Genomic DNA, 19,411 nt, shown 5'->3' on the forward strand with positions numbered 1-19,411 from the left:
TTTGGTCGTATGCCTAAAAACTTTAAAAGTGCAACAAAAAAAAATTAATTTTAGGCTTATTAATGAAGGGATTTCTGTAAATTGGTACCTTAAAAAGCGAAAACTGGCGAGAACCCAGCAATTAAAGTAAAAAAAGAGAAAAAAAGAGTCCTTCCTCTTCTGGTTTCTCTAACACCCTCCCCCTCCAAAGCCGGATATAAAAGCTGAAAAAGCGGGCGGACATTTCCAGGAATTCGTTGCATTCTTTCTCTTTTTTCTTCTTTTTTTTAGGAGAAGCGAATAAGAAAATGCTTTTCGCCTGTAAAAGTGATGAGTCACCACCAATAGGCAGTATGCTCGAATCGATAAAACACACTCTCTCTCTCACAAGGAGAAAAATGGCGAAAAACGACATAAATAGAATCCTCGCTCCTCTTCTTCTTCTTCTTTCACTCTGGTTTTGGGTATACACAGGTGGTGGTGACCCAGTGAGATGAAGAAAAAAGAGAAAAGTGACGCGACCGCAAACACCTTCACATTAATTTGCACACTTTACTGTCGGAAAGGGGCGCTGCGCCAGTGTTGAGTCAGGCGTCGGCCTCTTTTTTTTTTGGGACGGTGCTCTAATCTGATCGAATTCGCAATACACCGGACGGGAGTAGATATCTGCGTCCTGAATCTCATCGCTATGTGAAAATCGATTAAAAAGTGTGAATGACGTGGAGAAAGCAATAAAGTTCTTATCAAAGTGCTGCACAAGTGCTTGGCTTTAATGGCATACTTTGCTCCAATGTAAATAAAGTTTATTAAAATTTAAATAATTCCACTCAAAATCTGTGCGATATCACACAAAGCCCGATCTTCGAGTCGATTCGCCATCAACTGCACACCAATCGGCAGACCATCCTCATCACTCCTTCCAACCGGAATCGATATCGCTGGAATCCCAACCAAATTCGCTGCCTGTGTGAAATAGTCATCGTCGTCCTCCTTTGAGAATAGTGTGTCACGTAGTTGAGAATATTTTGGAGCAGGTCCAGTGGCTGTGGGGGTGACTATGATATCGACTTCGTTGAATGCGGCGAGCATTTCATCGGTGATGAGTCTCCGAACTTTTAAAGCTTTGTCGAGATATAGTTTCCGATACCTAAAAATGTCGTATTTCTTCAGGAAACTTGATAAAAACCATACTTGCAAACCGGACCTGCGCGATAACAGCACAATCTCAATTAGCCTCAGCAAAAATCGCTTAGCCTCAGCAAAATCTGTTAGCCTCAGCAAAACCTCAGTTAGCCTCAGCAAAATCTCAGTTAGCCTCAGTAAAAATCGCCTAGCCTCAGCAAAATCACAGTTTGCCTCAGCAAAATCTCAGCAAAGCCGAAAAATCAATTTTTATGAGATTTTGATTGATTTTTAGTAAAATGAATGATTTTTCAACGTTTTTAAGCTGAAAATATGTGTTGTAAACCGGAATATTCGCAAATTTCAGTTAAAAAGTTTAGAAAAATCATCTTTTCCAGTTAGCCTCAGCAAAATCCTAGTTAGCCTCAGCAAAGCCTAAAAACCAATTTTTATGAGTTTTTGGTTGATTTTTGAGCGAAATTAATTATTGTTCATTGTTTTTAAGCAGAAAATTTGTGTTGTAAACAGGAATATTCGCAAATTTCGATTAAAAATCAAGAAAAATCAGCATTTTTTGCCGAGATCTACATTTTCCTATATTTTTCAGCTAATAGCATCAAGTTTTAAGGGAGTTACGCGTCGGCCCGGTTCGCAAGTCTCATAAAAACCCACTGCTTCATCAAAAAGTAGTTTCCCGCAAAAATCCGCCGTCTCACAACAGTATTCAATGATTCCGAGCGTGACGTGGCGTACATTTCGTAAGTGGACTCATTTTTCTCGGAGCGATGGCCATAAGCAACACTGTCATATCTGGAACAAATAAAATATTTTAAATTTTTGAAAAGTTGCATTTAAACCTTGCCATATTGGAAGCAACATCGGCAGCAGCAATTACCGAATAGCAAGCTAGCGAGTATTTTGTTGTCGGTAAGCTTATCACTCGAACAAACGCGCCTTCTCTCTTCAATATTCCCACTATACGATTCCAATGTCTCCACGCGTCTTCAGATAAACATTCATTATGATATTCTATAGGAATGCCTACTTTAAGACCCTTCAGACTATTAATTCTAGGAGATTCTTTCGATTCCTGCGGTAGAGTTACAGAAGTCGAATCGGCGGCGTCGATTCCTTTCGATGTCATAATTTCCAGATATTTCCAACATTTTTCTGCGCTTGTTGCTAGAATAGACGGGGAATCTAGTGAATTGACGAGCGGTATGAGCCCATATCGCGAGAGAACTCCATATGTCGGCTTCAAACCGTAGATTCCATTGAATGCCGCGGGATTTCGTGTGGAACCGCCCGTATCTGAGCCAAGCGCCATGTCCACAATTCCAGCTTGTACAGCCACAGCGGATCCACCGGAACTACCACCCGGAATAATCCAATCATCCGGGGAGTCTTCTTCTTTCACTGCACTCTTTACAGGTCCGAAATGTCCGAGAGCTGATGATGTTCCCATACAGAATTCATCAAGATTCGTCTTTCCGATAATGCATCCTCCATTCGCGACGATTCGCTCAACAATTGTTGCATTCACCGGCGCGCAGTAGTTCTCTAGCATTTGTGAAGCGCATGTTGTGTTTGCAGTATTCGTTCTGGAATTTTCTGATTTTTTTTCAGTTAATTCAGTTTTGATTATTCGATTACAAGAAACAATCCTTAACAGCGACTGGAAACGGCGTTATCCCTTTTTGTATCGCCTCTCTGGCTTGTGTTCTTGCTAAATCGAACGTCTCACTGATGAAAATTCCATGACGACGAAATTTCACCGCTTTCTCGATAGCCGACTCGATTCGCTGCATTCCATTCAGAAAAAAAACTCTGCGCTATTCACACAAAACGAAGCAAGCGCGCTCCGTCGCTCTCCAAACTGTCTGCGTCTCTCCTCGCCGCACACTGTCTCGCTTGCCACGTAAACTCCACCGTTCGCTGTAACGCGTTGTGGATTCCGCTGTTTTTGTGTGGAATTTTGCGCTATTTTCAGATTTTTTCAGATTTTTTTGAGGGAAATTAGCGAAACATAAAGGTTTTTTGTTTATTCATCCAGAAATTAAGTCAATTTTTGATGTTTATCGTCCGAAAAATTACTTTTGAAACTTTTGTTGCTGAAATTGTTTTTTTTTGTTTTCAATTGACAAATCGTGCTGTAAATTCCAGAATTCTAGAGTTTTCTTTCAAAAAATTACTTTTAATTGAGTTGGAGCCTAATTTAATAAAATTCAATTTGTTTTCGGTGCATTTTTAATCAATTTTTATCAATTTACCGTTTTTTTCTTTTTCTCCCCTTGTTTTGTTGTGCCACGTGACTGTGACTCTATTTTCTCGTAAACAAAGCACCATTCTCTCTAAAAATTAGATTTTTTCAGAAATGCGGGTACTCATAAGTGCCAAAAAAGCCATTCTAGCCCGGCCCGCTGAACAAAATTTATTATTATTTTTTGCTGAGGCTAACCGACTTTTGTTGAGGCTTAGCGACTTTTGCTGAGGCTAATTGAGATTTTGCTGAGGCTAACTGAAAATTTGCTGAGGCTAACTGAGATCTTGATGTTCGATGTTCATTAATGTGCCGCCAAACTTTTTTCTTGTTTTGTTCCACGTGACTCTCTTCTCTCTCAAAAAAAACTTGTAAACAAAGCATCATAATCGATAATTCTCTAAAAAATATATTTTTTCAGAAATGCGGGTACTCATAAGCCTGTTACTACTATCTGCATTGCTTGTTGAAGCCGACGAACATGATCATTTGTATGAAGTTGACGAGGAAGTTGTGTTATGGATGAACACGGTAAGAATTGTTTGAATTTAATATAAAATTTTTAAAAATCGAACAATTCCAGGTTGGCCCATACTCAAACCGACAGGAGACCTATACATACTTCTCTTTGCCATTCTGCAAAGGAGAAAAGAAGGAAATTGGACATTATCACGAAACAATGGGAGAATCTTTGTTGGGAGTAGAACTTGAGTTCTCCGGACTTGATATCAAGTTCAGAACGAACACCAAAAAGACAGTTGTCTGCCAGAAAAAGTTGACCGAAACCGACTATAAGACACTTCTGTACGCTATCCAGAACAGTTACTATTACCAAATGTACCTGGATGATATGCCGATTTGGGGAATGGTTGGAGAGATTGACAACAGTGTCAGCCCACCGGCATACAAGTTGTACACACATAAACGATTGGATATTGGGTACAATGATAAGCAAGTGGTCGATGTGAATTTGACGACAGATGGGAGAGTTGACATTCGACCAGGCGCTGAGCTCACTTTCACTTATGAAGTGCAATGGAGCAAGTCTGAAATTGATTTCACCAAGAGATTTGATAAATATCTTGATCCAAGCTTCTTCCAACACAGAGTTAGTTTGTAAAGCGCAATTTCGTATTATATAATTCGTTTAGATTCACTGGTTCTCCATTTTCAACAGTTTCATGATGGTCGTTTTCCTTGTCGGATTGGTATGGATGATTCTCGTTCGCACACTGAGAAAAGACTACGCTCGTTACCAAAAAGAAGACAGTTTGGACGATTTGGATGCAGATCTTGGAGATGAATACGGATGGAAGCAAGTTCATGGAGACGTCTTCCGGCCACCAACATTGCCTTTGTTGTTCTCTTCCTGTATTGGTGCAGGATATCATGTCTTCACTGTTGCAGTGATCACAACTATTTTGGCTATCGTTGGAGAGTTCTACACGGAGTAAGCGTACTTGCAAACCGGGCTAACTCACTTGAAACGCAATGTTGTTTCCTGAAAAATACACCAAAATGTAGATCTCGGCGTCTCTCACCTTTGCTGAGGCTAACTGAGGTTTTGCTGAGGCTAACTGAGATTTTGCTGAGGCTAACTGAGGTTTTGCTGAGGCTAAATGAGGTTTTGCTGAGGTTTTGCTGAGGCTAAATGAGGTTTTGCTGAGGCTAACTGACGTTTTGCTGAGGCTAACTGATTAATGTGCCGCGGGCCGGGCTAGAATAGATTTTTGTCTGACAATATCGATTTTCTTTCGAAAAATGATGATTTTCAATCATTTTTCCATTTTTAAATCTGATTTCACGCAAAAAATCACAGTTCTCACTAAAATTGTCGATTTTAACTGAATTTTCGATTAATTCCAGCCTGAAATTCCCTATTCTTTGCTGGAAATATAGATTTTTGGTAATTTTTACTGTTTTTTCGACAATTTTCATCCGACAATTCCTGTTTTTCGTGTTGAAATACCGATTTTCAGTCATTTCCCCCTAGTATTAGGTAGTTTCATCCGGAAAACCTCATTTTTGTCCGCGACTTACTACGGGCCGGATTGTTATAGTTAATGTGCCGAAAACCCGTTCTAGCCCGGCCCACGGCACAATACCGATCCGCTATCCGGCCCGTATTAGGTCACAGATATATAACTTATCGAGATCTACATTTTGGTATATTTTTCAGCTCAAAAGATTGCGTTTTAAGCGAGTTACGCGCGGAAAACCACCAAAATATCAAGAGATGCATCTTAATTTCACTTTTTCAGACGTGGATCCCTCCTATCCGCCGCGATCTTTGTGTATGCAGCTTGCTCGCCGGTCAACGGATATGCAGGTGGCTCAATGTATGCTCGATTCGGAGGACGTCACTGGATTAAACAAATGCTTCTTGGAGCATTCCTTCTTCCAAGTATGGTCTGTGGAGTTGCATTCCTTATCAACTTCATCGCCATCTACTATCATGCATCCCGTGCGATTCCGTTCACAATTATGCTCGCTGTCACTGCTATCTGCCTGTTTGTGATTCTTCCATTGACGTTGGTGGGAACTGTCATTGGAAGAAATATGGCTGGAACAGCGGATTATCCGTGCAGAGTGAACGCAGTGCCACGACCGATTCCTGACAAGAAATGGTTTGTTCAACCATGGCTTATCACTCTCGCCGGAGGTGTCCTTCCATTCGGTTCCATTTTCATTGAGATGTACTTCATATTCACTTCATTCTGGGCGTACAAGATCTATTATGTGTATGGATTCATGCTTCTTGTAACTATCATCCTCTCAATTGTCACTGTATGCGTCACAATTGTCTGCTCCTATTTCCTGTTGAACGCCGAAGATTATAGATGGAGATGGACTAGTTTCGCATGTGGAGCCTCCACTTCATTCTATGTCTACATGTATTCAATGTATTATTTCTTCTTCAAGACAAAGTGAGTTTTTACTATATAATTTCTGTATTTTTTAAAAATTAATCACAAACTTTCAGAATGTATGGTCTTTTCCAAACAGTATTCTACTTTGGATATATGGGAATCTTCGCTGCTGCTCTCGGCTTGATGACAGGCACCATCGGATACGTTGGAACCGCGAAATTCGTTCGAAAGATCTATCAAACAGTGAAAATCGATTAATCCCCTAATAATATAATTTTGTTTACCGAATCTCTCTCCAGTTTATCCATTTCCGATTTTCTTTAACGCTTGGTGTTCTCTCCTTCCTTTCCCTTTCTCATTCGCTTTTCCCCTTCCTGTGTATTATAAGAATGATATTTATAAAATATTTGTTGTCTGGTGATTGGTAGGTAATCGACAACAAATCCCCCCTTATTTATTGTATTCCCGTTCCGCTTTTTTCTTTTTCTGTTGTTTCTAATAATCTTTTAAGAAACTCAATCAATTTATTCCAGAAAACATATGTATTATGATAGATGAAGGCACAAATACAGGTAAGTGAACAAAATATGTGGTGAACGAAGAAAAAATGTCTAGAAAAGTAGTTCCCCGTTTAGACTATAGGAAACCCGTTGGCGATTTGGAGAAGTACAATAGAGCGCGTTTGTCACTCATCAAAACGAACAAGACGAGGGGACGGTGGACGACTACGTGGCGATCCGGAGTCAGGTCCATCGATAACAATAGTCGGGATGGAGAGGGTTACGGTAGGTTTGTTGTCGACAACAGTAGTCGCTGGTAGACTGACGGAAACTTGTTGAAGAGATTCAGCAAGACTACATATATCATCCGCATCGTCCTCGGTCTTCGAATCCAGAAGCTCCGAACGTCGTGACGGAGAGCAATCTGTGTTCCGACGGGAACGGAATGAAGAGCGGATTGATCCACTGCTACGACGACGTTTGTAGAATTGGTCGATCACGAAATTCTCGAGTTTTATCACCTGTAAATTGGAGCGTTTTTTTTTGGATCGCGGTTAACCGCGCCTACCTTATCAAGTGACTTGATAAACTCCGTCTCATTAAGAATTTTGAAGTCGAAATTCGTTGAATCCGACATCAATTCTTTGAATTTTGGTACAGTATCATCTTTCTATAAAATACGCATTGGTTTTGTCGGTAGAGCGCGATTGTAAGAACGCTCACCTCCATATCTCCGAATCTGACACACAACATGGCCAAATCGTAGAAAACGCGAAGGCGACTCGGATGAATCGCACGTCGCCATATCCGCCGTCCCATCATGAATATCTCGGCGTATTCGTGTTTCACGTCATGCCAGATTCGCTGCTTTTCGACGGGATCCACAAGGATTGGAGCGAGACGGTAGTAGCATGCGTAGATGGCTGATTCGTACCTGGAGAAGAAAAAATATATCATTCGAGAAATGAGAAAGAAAGACGGCCGGGCCCAAAATCGAACTTGCGCTCTTTGCGCAAAGATCGCCGCCTTGGACCACTCGGCCACGCGGACACATTTCTGAGAAGGTGAACAAGTAAATGAGGAGAGGCCAAGCGGCAGCCAGGCTGGTAAGAATATAAATAACTTGAAGATTTTGAAAACTAAAAATAAACCGACACATATGAAAACGATTAAAATTGAGTTTTAATGGTGGTCGGGGCTCTCTTATTTTTGCTATTTTTGCTCGCTGACGTCAGAGGGAGACGCAGAGAAACGAGAGTGTCTGACTTCTCTGCGTCTCTCGAGCGAGATGTTATATGTCTTTGAGACGCTATAACTCTGCAAGGAGTAGAGATATCAAAACGTTGTCAACTGCAAAAATGTAGAGAAATTCATGCTGATTATTTTTGTAGTTGACAACTTTTTGATAGCTAATCACCCTGTGGAGATATAGCGGTTTGAATGTGTCTGAGAGATAAGAGAGACGCAGAGATGCAGCGTAGTTAGACACTCCCGTTTCTCTGCGTCTCCCTCCTTCGTACCAAATGTTTTAAACGACTAACCACGCCAAATAGCAATATTTTTTCGAAATATCGTGTAACCGATCCAACCAATCGTAACACAACTGTTTCCTCTCCTCTGGCGTTCCCTCTTCTGGATCCGAATATTGGAATTTGAACAGATCATTCGCATTCCAATCATCCCCTTTCTTCCGCAACCTCTCGATCTCATTCGTCGGTTTTCGGCTGAGTTTTGAGGCGGCTCGACGGAGTGGACGGTCTGAAATAAAATAAGAATCTTATTTTAGATTTACACATCCTTAATCCCCCTCATTCAATCATCCATCGGTGATTTCAAAAGAAAATTTCGTAAAAGTTGCTCTTTTTCTCCCTGATTACGTCATCATCATAGAGTGTACATTGTGATAAAGCGAATGATTTGAAGAAAGAGATGATAGGGGAGACAAGCACGCACACACATGTGTTACGTGACACACTGTCTTAGGTGATAGCAAGGGAGAAGAGAGTGATCAGAAATCAGAAGGCAATTTCAGATGTTGAAAATGAAATGTTGCTCGTTTTGAAGAACTCGCTTCAAACCCAATATTATGAGCTGAAAAATATACCAAAATGTAGATCTCAACGAGATCTATATCTGTGGCCAAAGTTGTATGGAAGTGAACATTTAGAAAGTGTCAAAAACTCGAAATTTCTTTTTTTAGAAAACCATTCTAGCCCAGCCCCTGGATGAGGAAAATGTCTCAAAAGTGTCGGGAAATTGACTAGGATCTCGTTAAATATAGCTTACGTCTGGAAAACTACTGAATATTTCGAAAATTCGCCTGAAAACGCTTGAATTCTGGTTTGGGGGTTGAAACAAAGGCTTTCGGTCGTCCGTAATGGGCCTATTCTTGGCAAGCAAAAAACGTTTTTCGCTGCTTTTTTTTCGATTCACGGAACCAGAAAATCAGCGAAAAACTCTTAGTTTTCGCTGATTTTTGAACGTTTTTCGCTGGTGTTTTTACCGTTCGCTTCGAGACCTGCGGTGTCGAAAAGGCATGTGCCAGCGAAAAATAGTTTTTCGCTGATTTCCTTCTCTCGTGAATCGGAAAGAAGCAGCGAAAAACTATTTTTCGCTGGCACATGCTTTTTTCGACACCGCAGGTCTCGAAGCGAACGGTAAAAACACCAGCGAAAAACGTTCAAAAATCAGCGAAAACTAAGAGTTTTTCGCTGATTTTCTGGTTCCGTGAATCGAAAAAAAAGCAGCGAAAAACGTTTTTTGCTTGCCAAGAATAGGCCCATAATAGGTGTTGAAAATGATAAATAAATTATACTTGTCAAGGCGCGTAACTCCGTTAAAACTGAGTTTTATGAGCTGAAAAATACAGCAAAACGTAGATCTCGACGAGATCTACAGCTGTGATCTACTATCGGGTTAGAATGGATTTTTAAGCCGTTTTTTGTGTTTTTTGGCACTTTTACCCGGACCGTAGTAGGTCACTTACAGAGTTATGACGGATATAGAATTCAGAAGACAGTCAAAAATCGGGATGGATCCCGGTCGGGCCGGATTCAAAAATGGGTTTGTTGAAAGCAAAATTAGTTGAAATCTTTCGAAAATTTAGAGTAAAAAGATTTTCCTAAATTATAAAACCTTTTTGAGTGAATTTCAAATTTTCAGTCGACTTTTTTCAAACATAAAAACCAAAAAATTCCAAATTTTGTTTCGAACCGAGTCGTGACAAGTCTGATAGATCTCGTCAAGATCTACATTTTGGTATATTTCTCAGCTAATAAAACTCAGTTTGAAGCGAGTGACGCCTCGGATTGTCAAGTATGGTTTCAATTTTGTTAAAATCGAAAACATCGTAGTAAAAATATTGAGATTGGTATAAAACTGTCTAAAAATATGAACCTAAATGGATACACAGCATGAATAATTGCGCGGACACTTCTAATACCGTAAAACTTTTAATAGAGGCGCAGCCTGTTCGCAGCGGTATATCTCGGTTCCCGAAGGAAATTTCAAAAAGGTGTTAACTGACAAAATATAGCTTAGTGCTCATAGAATGTTTCTTCAGTTGAAACAAATTTGATATCTTTAAAGACAACCGAGATAGAATGCTCCAAACTCTTGTTCCGCCTCTATTACAGGTTTTACGGTTTATGGCAATCCCCCTTTTCAGATCCCACCTGAAGATTTTTGAGGTCTTCAGTACAATCATCTCCTGCTGTTGTTGTAACCCATAACAATTAAGACCCCTCATCCATTGTTTTTATCACTTTTTCAAGATCTCAAGACATCGTTTTATCACTCTCGTTTTTATCTTCCCCTCGAAAACGTTCTCTCTTTTTTCATTTCTTTTTCTCAAAACAACAGGACAAAGTCAGCTGTCTTTCTTTTGACATTCGTCATATTTCAGTTCTCATGTCAACCCCGCCTAGACTGTTTCACGAATAGAAAATGACTCGGAATTCGGAAACAATCCAGTAGAGCTCATTTGCTACACTACATTAATTCAAATCGGTAATAATTCGGGTACCTGGCAATGGATGAAGTTTCGCCTGACTCTTTCTCCTCTGTTGCTCCACATCGTTGTTCTCGTGTAGACACCGCTTCATCCGGATCACGCATCGACGATATTGGGATATCAGGGAGGTCGTCAACTCTCCTTTGACTTTTCGCCACTGTCGCCGTAGGAAGCCCGGCTTTGGATTCATCTGGAAATATAAAATATATTGAATATGATAATATAGCTACTTGATCTATGAATCTAAGGTCCTGGAGTCAGTTTGGAGATATGGTACATGACCTATATCATTGAAAAGCTGAAATCGCACTGATTTCAAATATATATTCAGTTTTTCCCCGGGAGACCTGGTATTCGAGAAAAACAAGGTCAAAGTTTAAAGTTTTGCTACTTGATCTATGAACTTAAGTCCTCACTAAGGGAAGCCGTGGAGTCAGTTTGGAGTTCTATGACATGGAATTGTCACTACAACTTCATTTTTGAACAGAATTTTTTAAAACTAGATCATTTCTATAGAAAAAAACGCGGGCTTTCATTTGGTATAAAAATCTCTAAGATCCGTAAAAAACTGGCCGAGTTCTGATCCAAAACGTTTTGACAGATAATTCCACTTGGACCAAATCTCAAAATTGACGGAATTGTCACTACAACTTCATTTTTGAACAGAATTTTTTTAAACTAGATCATTTCTATAGAAAAAAACGCGGGCTTTCATTTGGTATAAATGTCATAGGACTCCAAAAAGAATTGGTATTTATCCTAAAAAATCATTTTCGAATTTTCAGGTCCACTTTCAGTAGGGAAAGTCATGGAGTCATAGGAAGTGACCTATATCATTAGATAGCCGAGAAAACGCTGATTCCAAATATATATTCAGTTTTTACCATCGACGCCTAGTTTTCGAGAAAAACGAGGTTAAAGTTTAGAAAAATGGAGGGAAGCGTGACTTGATCTCTGAATCAAGGTCCTTAGCTGTGGTGCAAAATTTCCGATTCACATTAGTAAAAATTATTGAAATAACCTGTCTGAACCATTTGAACATCATCTCGTTACGACCAAATTTTTGTTTCGTCAAATCGATTGAATTTGTAGGAGCCATCATGAGAAACGGAAGGTTACGAGCAGTTAACTAAGAAAAATGAAGCGGGATGGCCGATCAATCAATCCCGGAGGAGAGAGCAGCGAGTATCCAACCTCTCTATCACGTTCTTTATGAAATCTTCATGAACTACGAAGATAGAATAATTGGACTACTATAGTGGTAGTAGTTGGGAAACTAATGTCATGAAAATGGAAGAAGACATCCAAAAAGGAGGAAAGGAGACCAAATTTTTGTGGACTCCTCTAGCAGAAGGAAGACGAAAAAAGATGAGAAGGCAGACCAGTGTGACGTGACTTAGATGTGATTTATTTGGGAAATGGAAGGGAAAGGGGAAGCGGTGCCATAGTAGTAGATTGTGGAGATAGATTATCATGGATCGGAAGAAGGGGGTCATAACTTTCTTCGATTTTTAGGTAAAACCATGGGTTTTGTCTCAAAAAGACCGGGAACTCAAGGGCTATCAGAAAAATATAAATAATACACAGTTTCAGCAAAACATACGGTCAGGACTTATGGCTTGGCCAAAAAAGCCCGGACGTCTGGTAATTTTGAGATCAAATTGTCATTTTTTGATGTAAAACTTAGAATTCGTGAACATATTTTACTAAAAAACACTGAATTTATGAAAGAACAATTTTTCAAAATAAAATCCATAAATTTTGAGAGCTGTTTAGGGAAGGACAGCAGAACGTAGTTTATATACTACAGAAAAAATAAGGTTACGGACTGTTGGTTACTGTAACTAGTGAAGGTCGTAGAGTTATGGGACGTGAATTATACCATTGGAAAGCTGGAATCACGCTGATTCCAAATATATTTTCAGTTTTTGCCCTAGAGGTCTGGTATTCGAGAAACACGAGATCAAAGTTTGGAGTCATTACCCTCCTGGTGAGGCGGTCACCTAGCGGGTGCACCTGTTCGCAGCGGTATATCTTGGTTCCCAAAGGAAATATCAAAAAGTTGCTAACTGACAAAATATAGTTTAGAATTCATAGAATATTTCGTTAATAGGAAGAATTTTCATATCTTCAAAGACAGCCAGCCGATATACAGGTTTGACGATTTTTTTTTAGAACTTTGATCTCATTTTTCTCAAATACCAGACATCAAAGGCAAAAACTAAATATATATTCAAAATCAGCGTTTTTTCAGCTTTCCAATGGTATATAAATATATAGTTTAACTCACATTTTTATTAATATCCGATTCACTATCGACAATTTTCGAGCGCATATCAACAATCAGCTCATAGAGTTGTTTCTGAAATAAAAACTGAAAATAAAAGCAAATAAATAACAACAAGAGAAAAAAGAAAAAAAAGGTCGGTTTCGTAAGTATTCGAAAGACTTTTGGGAAGACATGTGGTGACGGGAAGGAAAGAGAACAACTGGCTGAAGGGAAGATAAAGAAGACTCGTGAGTATGATGATGGGATCAGAGAGAGAGAGACTCAGAGAAAGAGATTGATCTGATCTGAAAGGGATAGAGAAGAGATATGTGTGTCTGGAAGTATAAATAGATGATCAGGAGGTGAGCGTGCAAGTTTTTGAACCTGCAGGTGGGTGGATAGGATTCAGTTATTTTGCAGGGAATTGATAAGAACGTGAGAAATTGAGAAATCAACAAGAACATGTGTGTGTTCCTCCCCAAAATTTTAAAAGATAGTTAAATAAATAGGGTAAAGGATCACGGTGTCATGAACCGTTGCCTCATAAGGGAAGTCTTTGGTGACGCGGCTTTCAAACGATACAGTACTGACCAATAAGAATGCAACACTTTTGTTGAAAATGGTCAACTTTGTGAGTGTGAGACGTCCTCCCTGATGATATCACAATATCGAGTGTTTATGGAGTGTATAGATCAAAAGTAGAGCTTCATTTTTGTAGTTGACAACTTTTTTGTACGGGCACTCCCTAGAGAGTTGTGGTCATTTTAAGACAACAGCTCAAAAATTGCACTGAAATTGGTCGATTTGAGGGAGACATTACTTTGTCGATACGTAACTTGCTAGGGAAAGTTGTCAACTACAAAACTGAAGCTCTATTTGCGATCTATACACTCCATAAACAATCGATATTGTGATATCATCATGGAGGACGTCTCACACTCAGAAAGTTGACCATTTTCAACTATCAACTGCAAGTGTCGCATTCTTTATGGCCAGTACTGTATATAATTTGGTCATAGGTACTTTCATGGAATCTAGAAATCATTTCTGCAATCGAAACCGGCTAAATGTCTCTGCGAGCCGAGAGCCAAGAGGTTAAGCTTTTTCACAAGGAATTCTAAAATGGTGAAGGTCTTACTCATATGAAAAGTTTGAGAGCTCCTAACTCGACTCGCAGAGACATTTTACCGGTTTTGACTACAGTAATGAATTCCACGTTGTCGAAAGTACCTGTGACCAAATTGTTTAAAGTTTCCAAAGATCGTTTTCATCATAACTTTATCAGTTTTAGTCGGACCATTGAAATATTTAGACCATTAGAAAGCTCTCGTTTTTCTCTATTGATATATATAATATCATGGAATCAGTCTATATCGATAGAGAAAAATGCGGGCTTTCTAATGGTATAAAAATATCGCTGATCCGACCAAAACTGATAAAGTTATGATGAATACTATTTTGGTCCAAAACTCCCTTTCGGAATTGTGAGTAAGATGTAAAGTTGCAGTTGCTAAAAGTTGAAACATGACTCACGTATGTCATTCTTAATACCACCAATTGGCCAGAATAGCAGAATAACGGCCAGCAGAAAAAAAACGACTGAAAAATGAAGTTTTTGTTCCAAAAGGCTTATTTATATACAATGATCAGTACTGTATATTTAGTAATTTGATAGTTGACGGATCAGACTATATACAGAACTGTTACTGTTACTTACATAGTTACTAAGTAAGTAAGTACTGTAGGGTATAGTCTGATCCGTCAACTATCAAATTACTGAAAAAACGTTCAAAGCTTCTCAAAAATAGAACAGGGAACACTTCGGGAAATTCGATATCTACCATTCGAATTCAAAAAGTAAATGTTTACATTTTAAAGTTTTTTTTTAAATGAGAGGGGTAAAAATAGAAATTGGAAGGAACGGTATAGTCAAGCTTTCGAACCTCAAAGAACGCGCCAAAGGCGCGCCAGATTGTCGAAAAAATGTGGATTTTCAGTGATTTTCATCCATTTTTCGTAGTTTTTGCTCACTTACAGGAAAAAAGGACAAATGGACGTAAGTACCCAAGGAACCAGCACACGTGGGTTGTCAGCTGGCAGCCAGTACTTCTTGGAACATTATTTTAAAACTGAAGATAGAAAAAAAAGATGTTGGGAAAAAAGAAAATGCGAAGAAACTAATATAATAGTCATGAAAAAAGTGTCCCTTATTCCAATTTCATTGTTTCGTCTTTTTATGAATTAGGTTTGGATGTTAGGTTTGGAAGCAACAGGCTGGTTGGTTTGGGAAGAAAATTAAATTTCGTTGGTAGTAGAAATGTGGAAATGAAGCGGAAAATTTCATAAACAATAGAGTAGGGAGTGGCCAGTGGTGGGGGAAGAAAATGAACTAGTTCTCGGAGAGTGGACAGCTGTTGAGAAGGGGGGGGGGGTCTTCTGATTCCCTCGGGATTGTGACGTCATCAATCGAGAGACTCCGATTTGCAAGATATGAGGAGTTAAAAGTTAGAAGTTTCTAGAACGGTGATACGGAGTCATAAACAACGGAATCCGCTAATTAGGAGATGAGAACAGGTATAGACTTTTATACCGAAAACAAAATTTTTTGAAAAAACGGAAAACAACAAAAAATTCTGATGCTGTATAAGATACTAATATGATGGTAACGGTAACGGGGGAATTCGCCTAGAATTTTAAAAAAGTTCTGCATATTTTTCACTTTTTTTTTTTTTTTTTTGAAATATTTCAGGCCCCAAGGGTGTCAAAATTTAAGTTTTTCTGAAATACACCATTATTATTATTTTATGAGCCATCTTGGCTTGCTTAGCCCTGTGATCAACACTACTCCTGCTGAAATCCGAAATTAAGGCTGTTATAGACCAAAAACTGATTTTTCAAAGTTTTTTAGTCATAATTCGTTCAAATCAAGTTTTCAGCGATTCTATATAAATTTTTTAAATTTAGCAGGTTAAGACGGTTCAGAAAAGTATAATCATGCCATGCTTTATAATATTTCAGGTTTTAGTCCCCAGGGGTGTCAAATTTGAGTTTTTCAAAAATATGACATGATTATACTTTTCTGAACCGCAAAAACGCGCTGATTTCAAAAATACAAATTTTGGACAGTTTGGACCAAAATTGAGTGAGTTACGGTAGTATTTCTGATTTCGCGGCAGGACCCAAAAATTCGAAAATTCCAGATTCTAGGCATGACTATACTCACTTGAACCGCCTTAACACCCTGAGTTCGAAAATGTTTCAATTTTTAACTTAGACTCAAAATTTTCTCCTTTTTTTTCATTTTCAGATATATTAGCACGACACCCGTCTTACAATCGCGATCTACCGAAGAAAATTGTGTGCGAAATTGAGAGACGCAGAAAAAAAAGGCATTTTGCTGGAGCGCAGTTGTAAGAACTGTGCCGGGGTAGTACTTGAGCGAAAATATGGAACATTTCAAGATTTTTTTTTTCAAAATATTTTAAAAAATTGCAAGCCTGATATTTGGAATGTTAGAAAGTTCCGACTCTCTACAAAGTTTATGTGGAAAAAACCAACCTGGGGGCAGGCAGATCATTTATTTTTGCATATACATACACATATACGTATAAACGTATTGTGTCGGAAGCAATCTCTCTCTCTTTTCCCCAAACAATGGCTTTTCTCTTCTATCTCTGCGGAACGGGGGGAAGAAGGTCTTACTTATACTACTACTACATGTACCACCTTCTAACAGATTCTTGATGTGAGAAAATAGAAAAAAAGAGACTGGTCATCTGTCTTGTGTAATTATTGTTTTTCGTTGTCTACTCTCTAAGGTTCTTCTTTCTCTCAACAAAAAGTTTTCGTGGTGGCACAAATGACGCAAATAGCTTCTGGACGTCCCGGTGGCTGGTGACTAAACGGACGTCTAACTTTTATATTGGGGGAAGAAGAAAAATGAAACAACGATAGAAATTAGTTCAATTGCGAAAGACAAGGAGGTTTGACGTAAGAGGATGAGGAAATTTTATAAATTAGCTCTGGCGTGTCGTTGGCGTTTTTTTTGGGTATACTGGAAGTCAGAGTTGTACGGAATGCCATTTTACAGTTTCCGGAATGCGGAACCGGAATGCCGAAAAAACCCGGAATTCCGGAATTCCGGAATTTCGGAATTAGGAATCCGGATTCCGGGCAACTCTGCTGGAAGTGCAGGAAATTCAGAAAAATATCAAAAGTTAGGAGATGAGGTAGGTGTTCTGGCAATACGAAATCAGAAAAATTCACCCTAAAAATTTTCCTTTAAAACTTTCTAGCCGAGTGGTTAAGGTAGGGGTGGTAGGAATGTGACCGGGGTTCGATCCCCACACGGGTCAATTTTTTTTGTTTCTTGTTTTGAGGGGTGTTAGGTGGTCAAAATTAGGATCATATTCATTTTGACCGCTTTTTTGTAAATTTTTCAGTTTTTAGGTCATAAACTCAATTTTTGGATCATTTTGAATGCTGGAAGTGAAAATTTAACGAAATTTAACGTAATGGGAATTATATTCTGAAAGACCTGGGGCCAAGAAAAAATTTGACGACCTTTTGAGGAAAAAATTCAAAAAAATTCAAACCATTTTCAGCCAAAATCCCCAGAAAACACGCGTCAAAGGTGCGCCAGATTCGGAGAAATTCAAAAATTTGACCGAAGTCGGTTTATTTTGAACATTTCTCACCAAAAAAGTTTCTTTTTAATTGAAAACGCGTCAAATGCGCGCCAGACACTAGATCATTAATTTCATTATTAAAACCGTCTGGCGTGCCTTCATGACCAATACCACATTTTTCCAATCTGGCGTGCCTGTCACGTTTGAGTTTTGAATTTTGGCGCCAATTATCCGGGGTTGACACGTATAATTGGGCATCTGACCCCCAATAAAATTTTGATATAAAAAATGAGGCATTGTTTCAAAAAAACAAGGAACTAGGTGGTACCCGTGGTGGCCCAGAAACAAATTCTTGAGATCAAAATTTTCAAGTTTTGAAAAAAAGGTACATAAATTTTATTTATAAAGTTTTCAAAAAAGTATATTCACCCTAGTTTGACAGTCAATCGAAACTCATAGCTACATAAAATTAAAAACCAAAAAAAGCTACCTACAATGAAAAATGATATGTACACATGTCCCGGTGCATGTATATGAATGTACAACATCTTTTTCAAGAGAAAAACGGATAGAGCAAAAAAAGAAGAGAAGAGGAGAAGCAGCTCAATTTCGGGTCGAGCCATGTGAAATAAGGGATAGAGAGGAGAAGAGAATGACGCACGCGATGGTATTCAAATGGGTTAATTTTGTCTTGAAACAAAGGGAGATTCGAGATTGATTTACGGGTTGTTTGGATGAAGGAGGATCTGGTGGGTGCAAATTAAAGCAGGAGAATGATGAAAAATTTATTTAAGAGAGTACATTGGGATCACAAATGGGCTAGTAGGAAATTATAAGAGAATGGACATACTTGTCAAAAGTTAGGCTTCAAAAAAGGACTTTCTCGCAAAAAAATTCAGAAAACTTCGAAAAATTTGAATTTTGAATTTTGCATACTTGTCAACCGGGCCGAAACGGGCCGACACGGGCCGCCGCGTAACTCGCTTAAAACTCAATATTATGAGCTGAAAAATATACCAAATTGTAGATCTCGACGAGTTCTATACCCGTGACCTGCTACGGGCCGGACGTCTATTCGTTAATATGCCGCGGGCCGGGCTGGAATGCCTTTTTTGGCCATTTTCGCGTTTTTGGGCACTTTTTCCCGGCCCGCGGCACATTAACGAATAGCCATCCGGCTCGTACGGACATAGAACTCGTCGAGATCTACATTTTGGTATATTTTTCAGCTCATAATATTCATTTTGACGCCAGTTACGCGCCGGCCCGTGTCGGCCCGTTTCGGCCCGGTTGACAAGTATGGAATTTTGGCGCCAATTATCCGGGTATTGAAATTTCCTACATGTTCCTTCTGTTTACTAGGGGAGGTCAAAGAGTCGTAAGACATGACCTATATCATTGGAAAGCTGAGAAAAAGCTGATTCCAAATATATATTTAGTTTTGGCCCTCACGTTCTGGTATTTGAGAAAAATGGGGTCAAAGTTCGAAAAAATGCGGAAAAATTGAAAAAAACCTAACGTTGACCTTGTTTTTTTTTGAATATCAGACATCGAGGGCAAAAACTGAATATATATTTGGAATCAGTGTTTTTTCAGCTTTTTAATGATATAGGTCACATAAACCAAATTTCGAGATTATTGAATATCCGAACATCCAGAGAGCCAGACACACAGACTGACAGAGCGATCTTACATTTTCGTTTTATTTTTTTGCAATTTTTCAAATCATTCAGACTTTTTGAAATCTCAACAAAATTAAAAAAATTAGAGG

At 38.9% G+C, this 19,411-nt stretch overlaps 3 protein-coding genes across 3 annotated transcripts; 1 reads left to right on the top strand and 2 right to left on the bottom strand.

The window, feature by feature from the left end:
* Positions 1-792: 792 nt before the first annotated feature.
* GCK72_016159 (uncharacterized protein) lies at positions 793-2,909 on the bottom strand (the record flags this gene model as incomplete). Its single annotated transcript, XM_003094099.2, has 4 exons — positions 793-1,126; positions 1,774-1,911; positions 1,959-2,702; positions 2,755-2,909. 4 exons carry the CDS (start codon positions 2,907-2,909, stop codon positions 793-795), a joined length of 1,371 nt encoding a protein of 456 aa, XP_003094147.2.
* An 875-nt stretch (positions 2,910-3,784) lies between these two features.
* Positions 3,785-6,489, top strand: GCK72_016160 (uncharacterized protein; the record flags this gene model as incomplete). Its single annotated transcript, XM_053731358.1, has 5 exons — positions 3,785-3,892; positions 3,945-4,469; positions 4,513-4,811; positions 5,623-6,288; positions 6,345-6,489. 5 exons carry the CDS (start codon positions 3,785-3,787, stop codon positions 6,487-6,489), a joined length of 1,743 nt encoding a protein of 580 aa, XP_053586130.1.
* Positions 6,490-6,916: 427 nt separating this feature from the next.
* Positions 6,917-11,845, bottom strand: GCK72_016161 (uncharacterized protein; the record flags this gene model as incomplete). The annotated part of the gene is made up of 6 exons (XM_003094103.2): positions 6,917-7,252; positions 7,300-7,401; positions 7,455-7,665; positions 8,273-8,489; positions 10,756-10,933; positions 11,765-11,845. 6 exons carry the CDS (start codon positions 11,843-11,845, stop codon positions 6,917-6,919), a joined length of 1,125 nt encoding a protein of 374 aa, XP_003094151.2.
* Between the last annotated feature and the right edge of the window lie 7,566 nt (positions 11,846-19,411).

Source organism: Caenorhabditis remanei, chromosome IV (genome assembly GCF_010183535.1).
Source record: "Caenorhabditis remanei strain PX506 chromosome IV, whole genome shotgun sequence".
NCBI classification, from domain to species: Eukaryota; Metazoa; Nematoda; class Chromadorea; order Rhabditida; family Rhabditidae; genus Caenorhabditis; species Caenorhabditis remanei.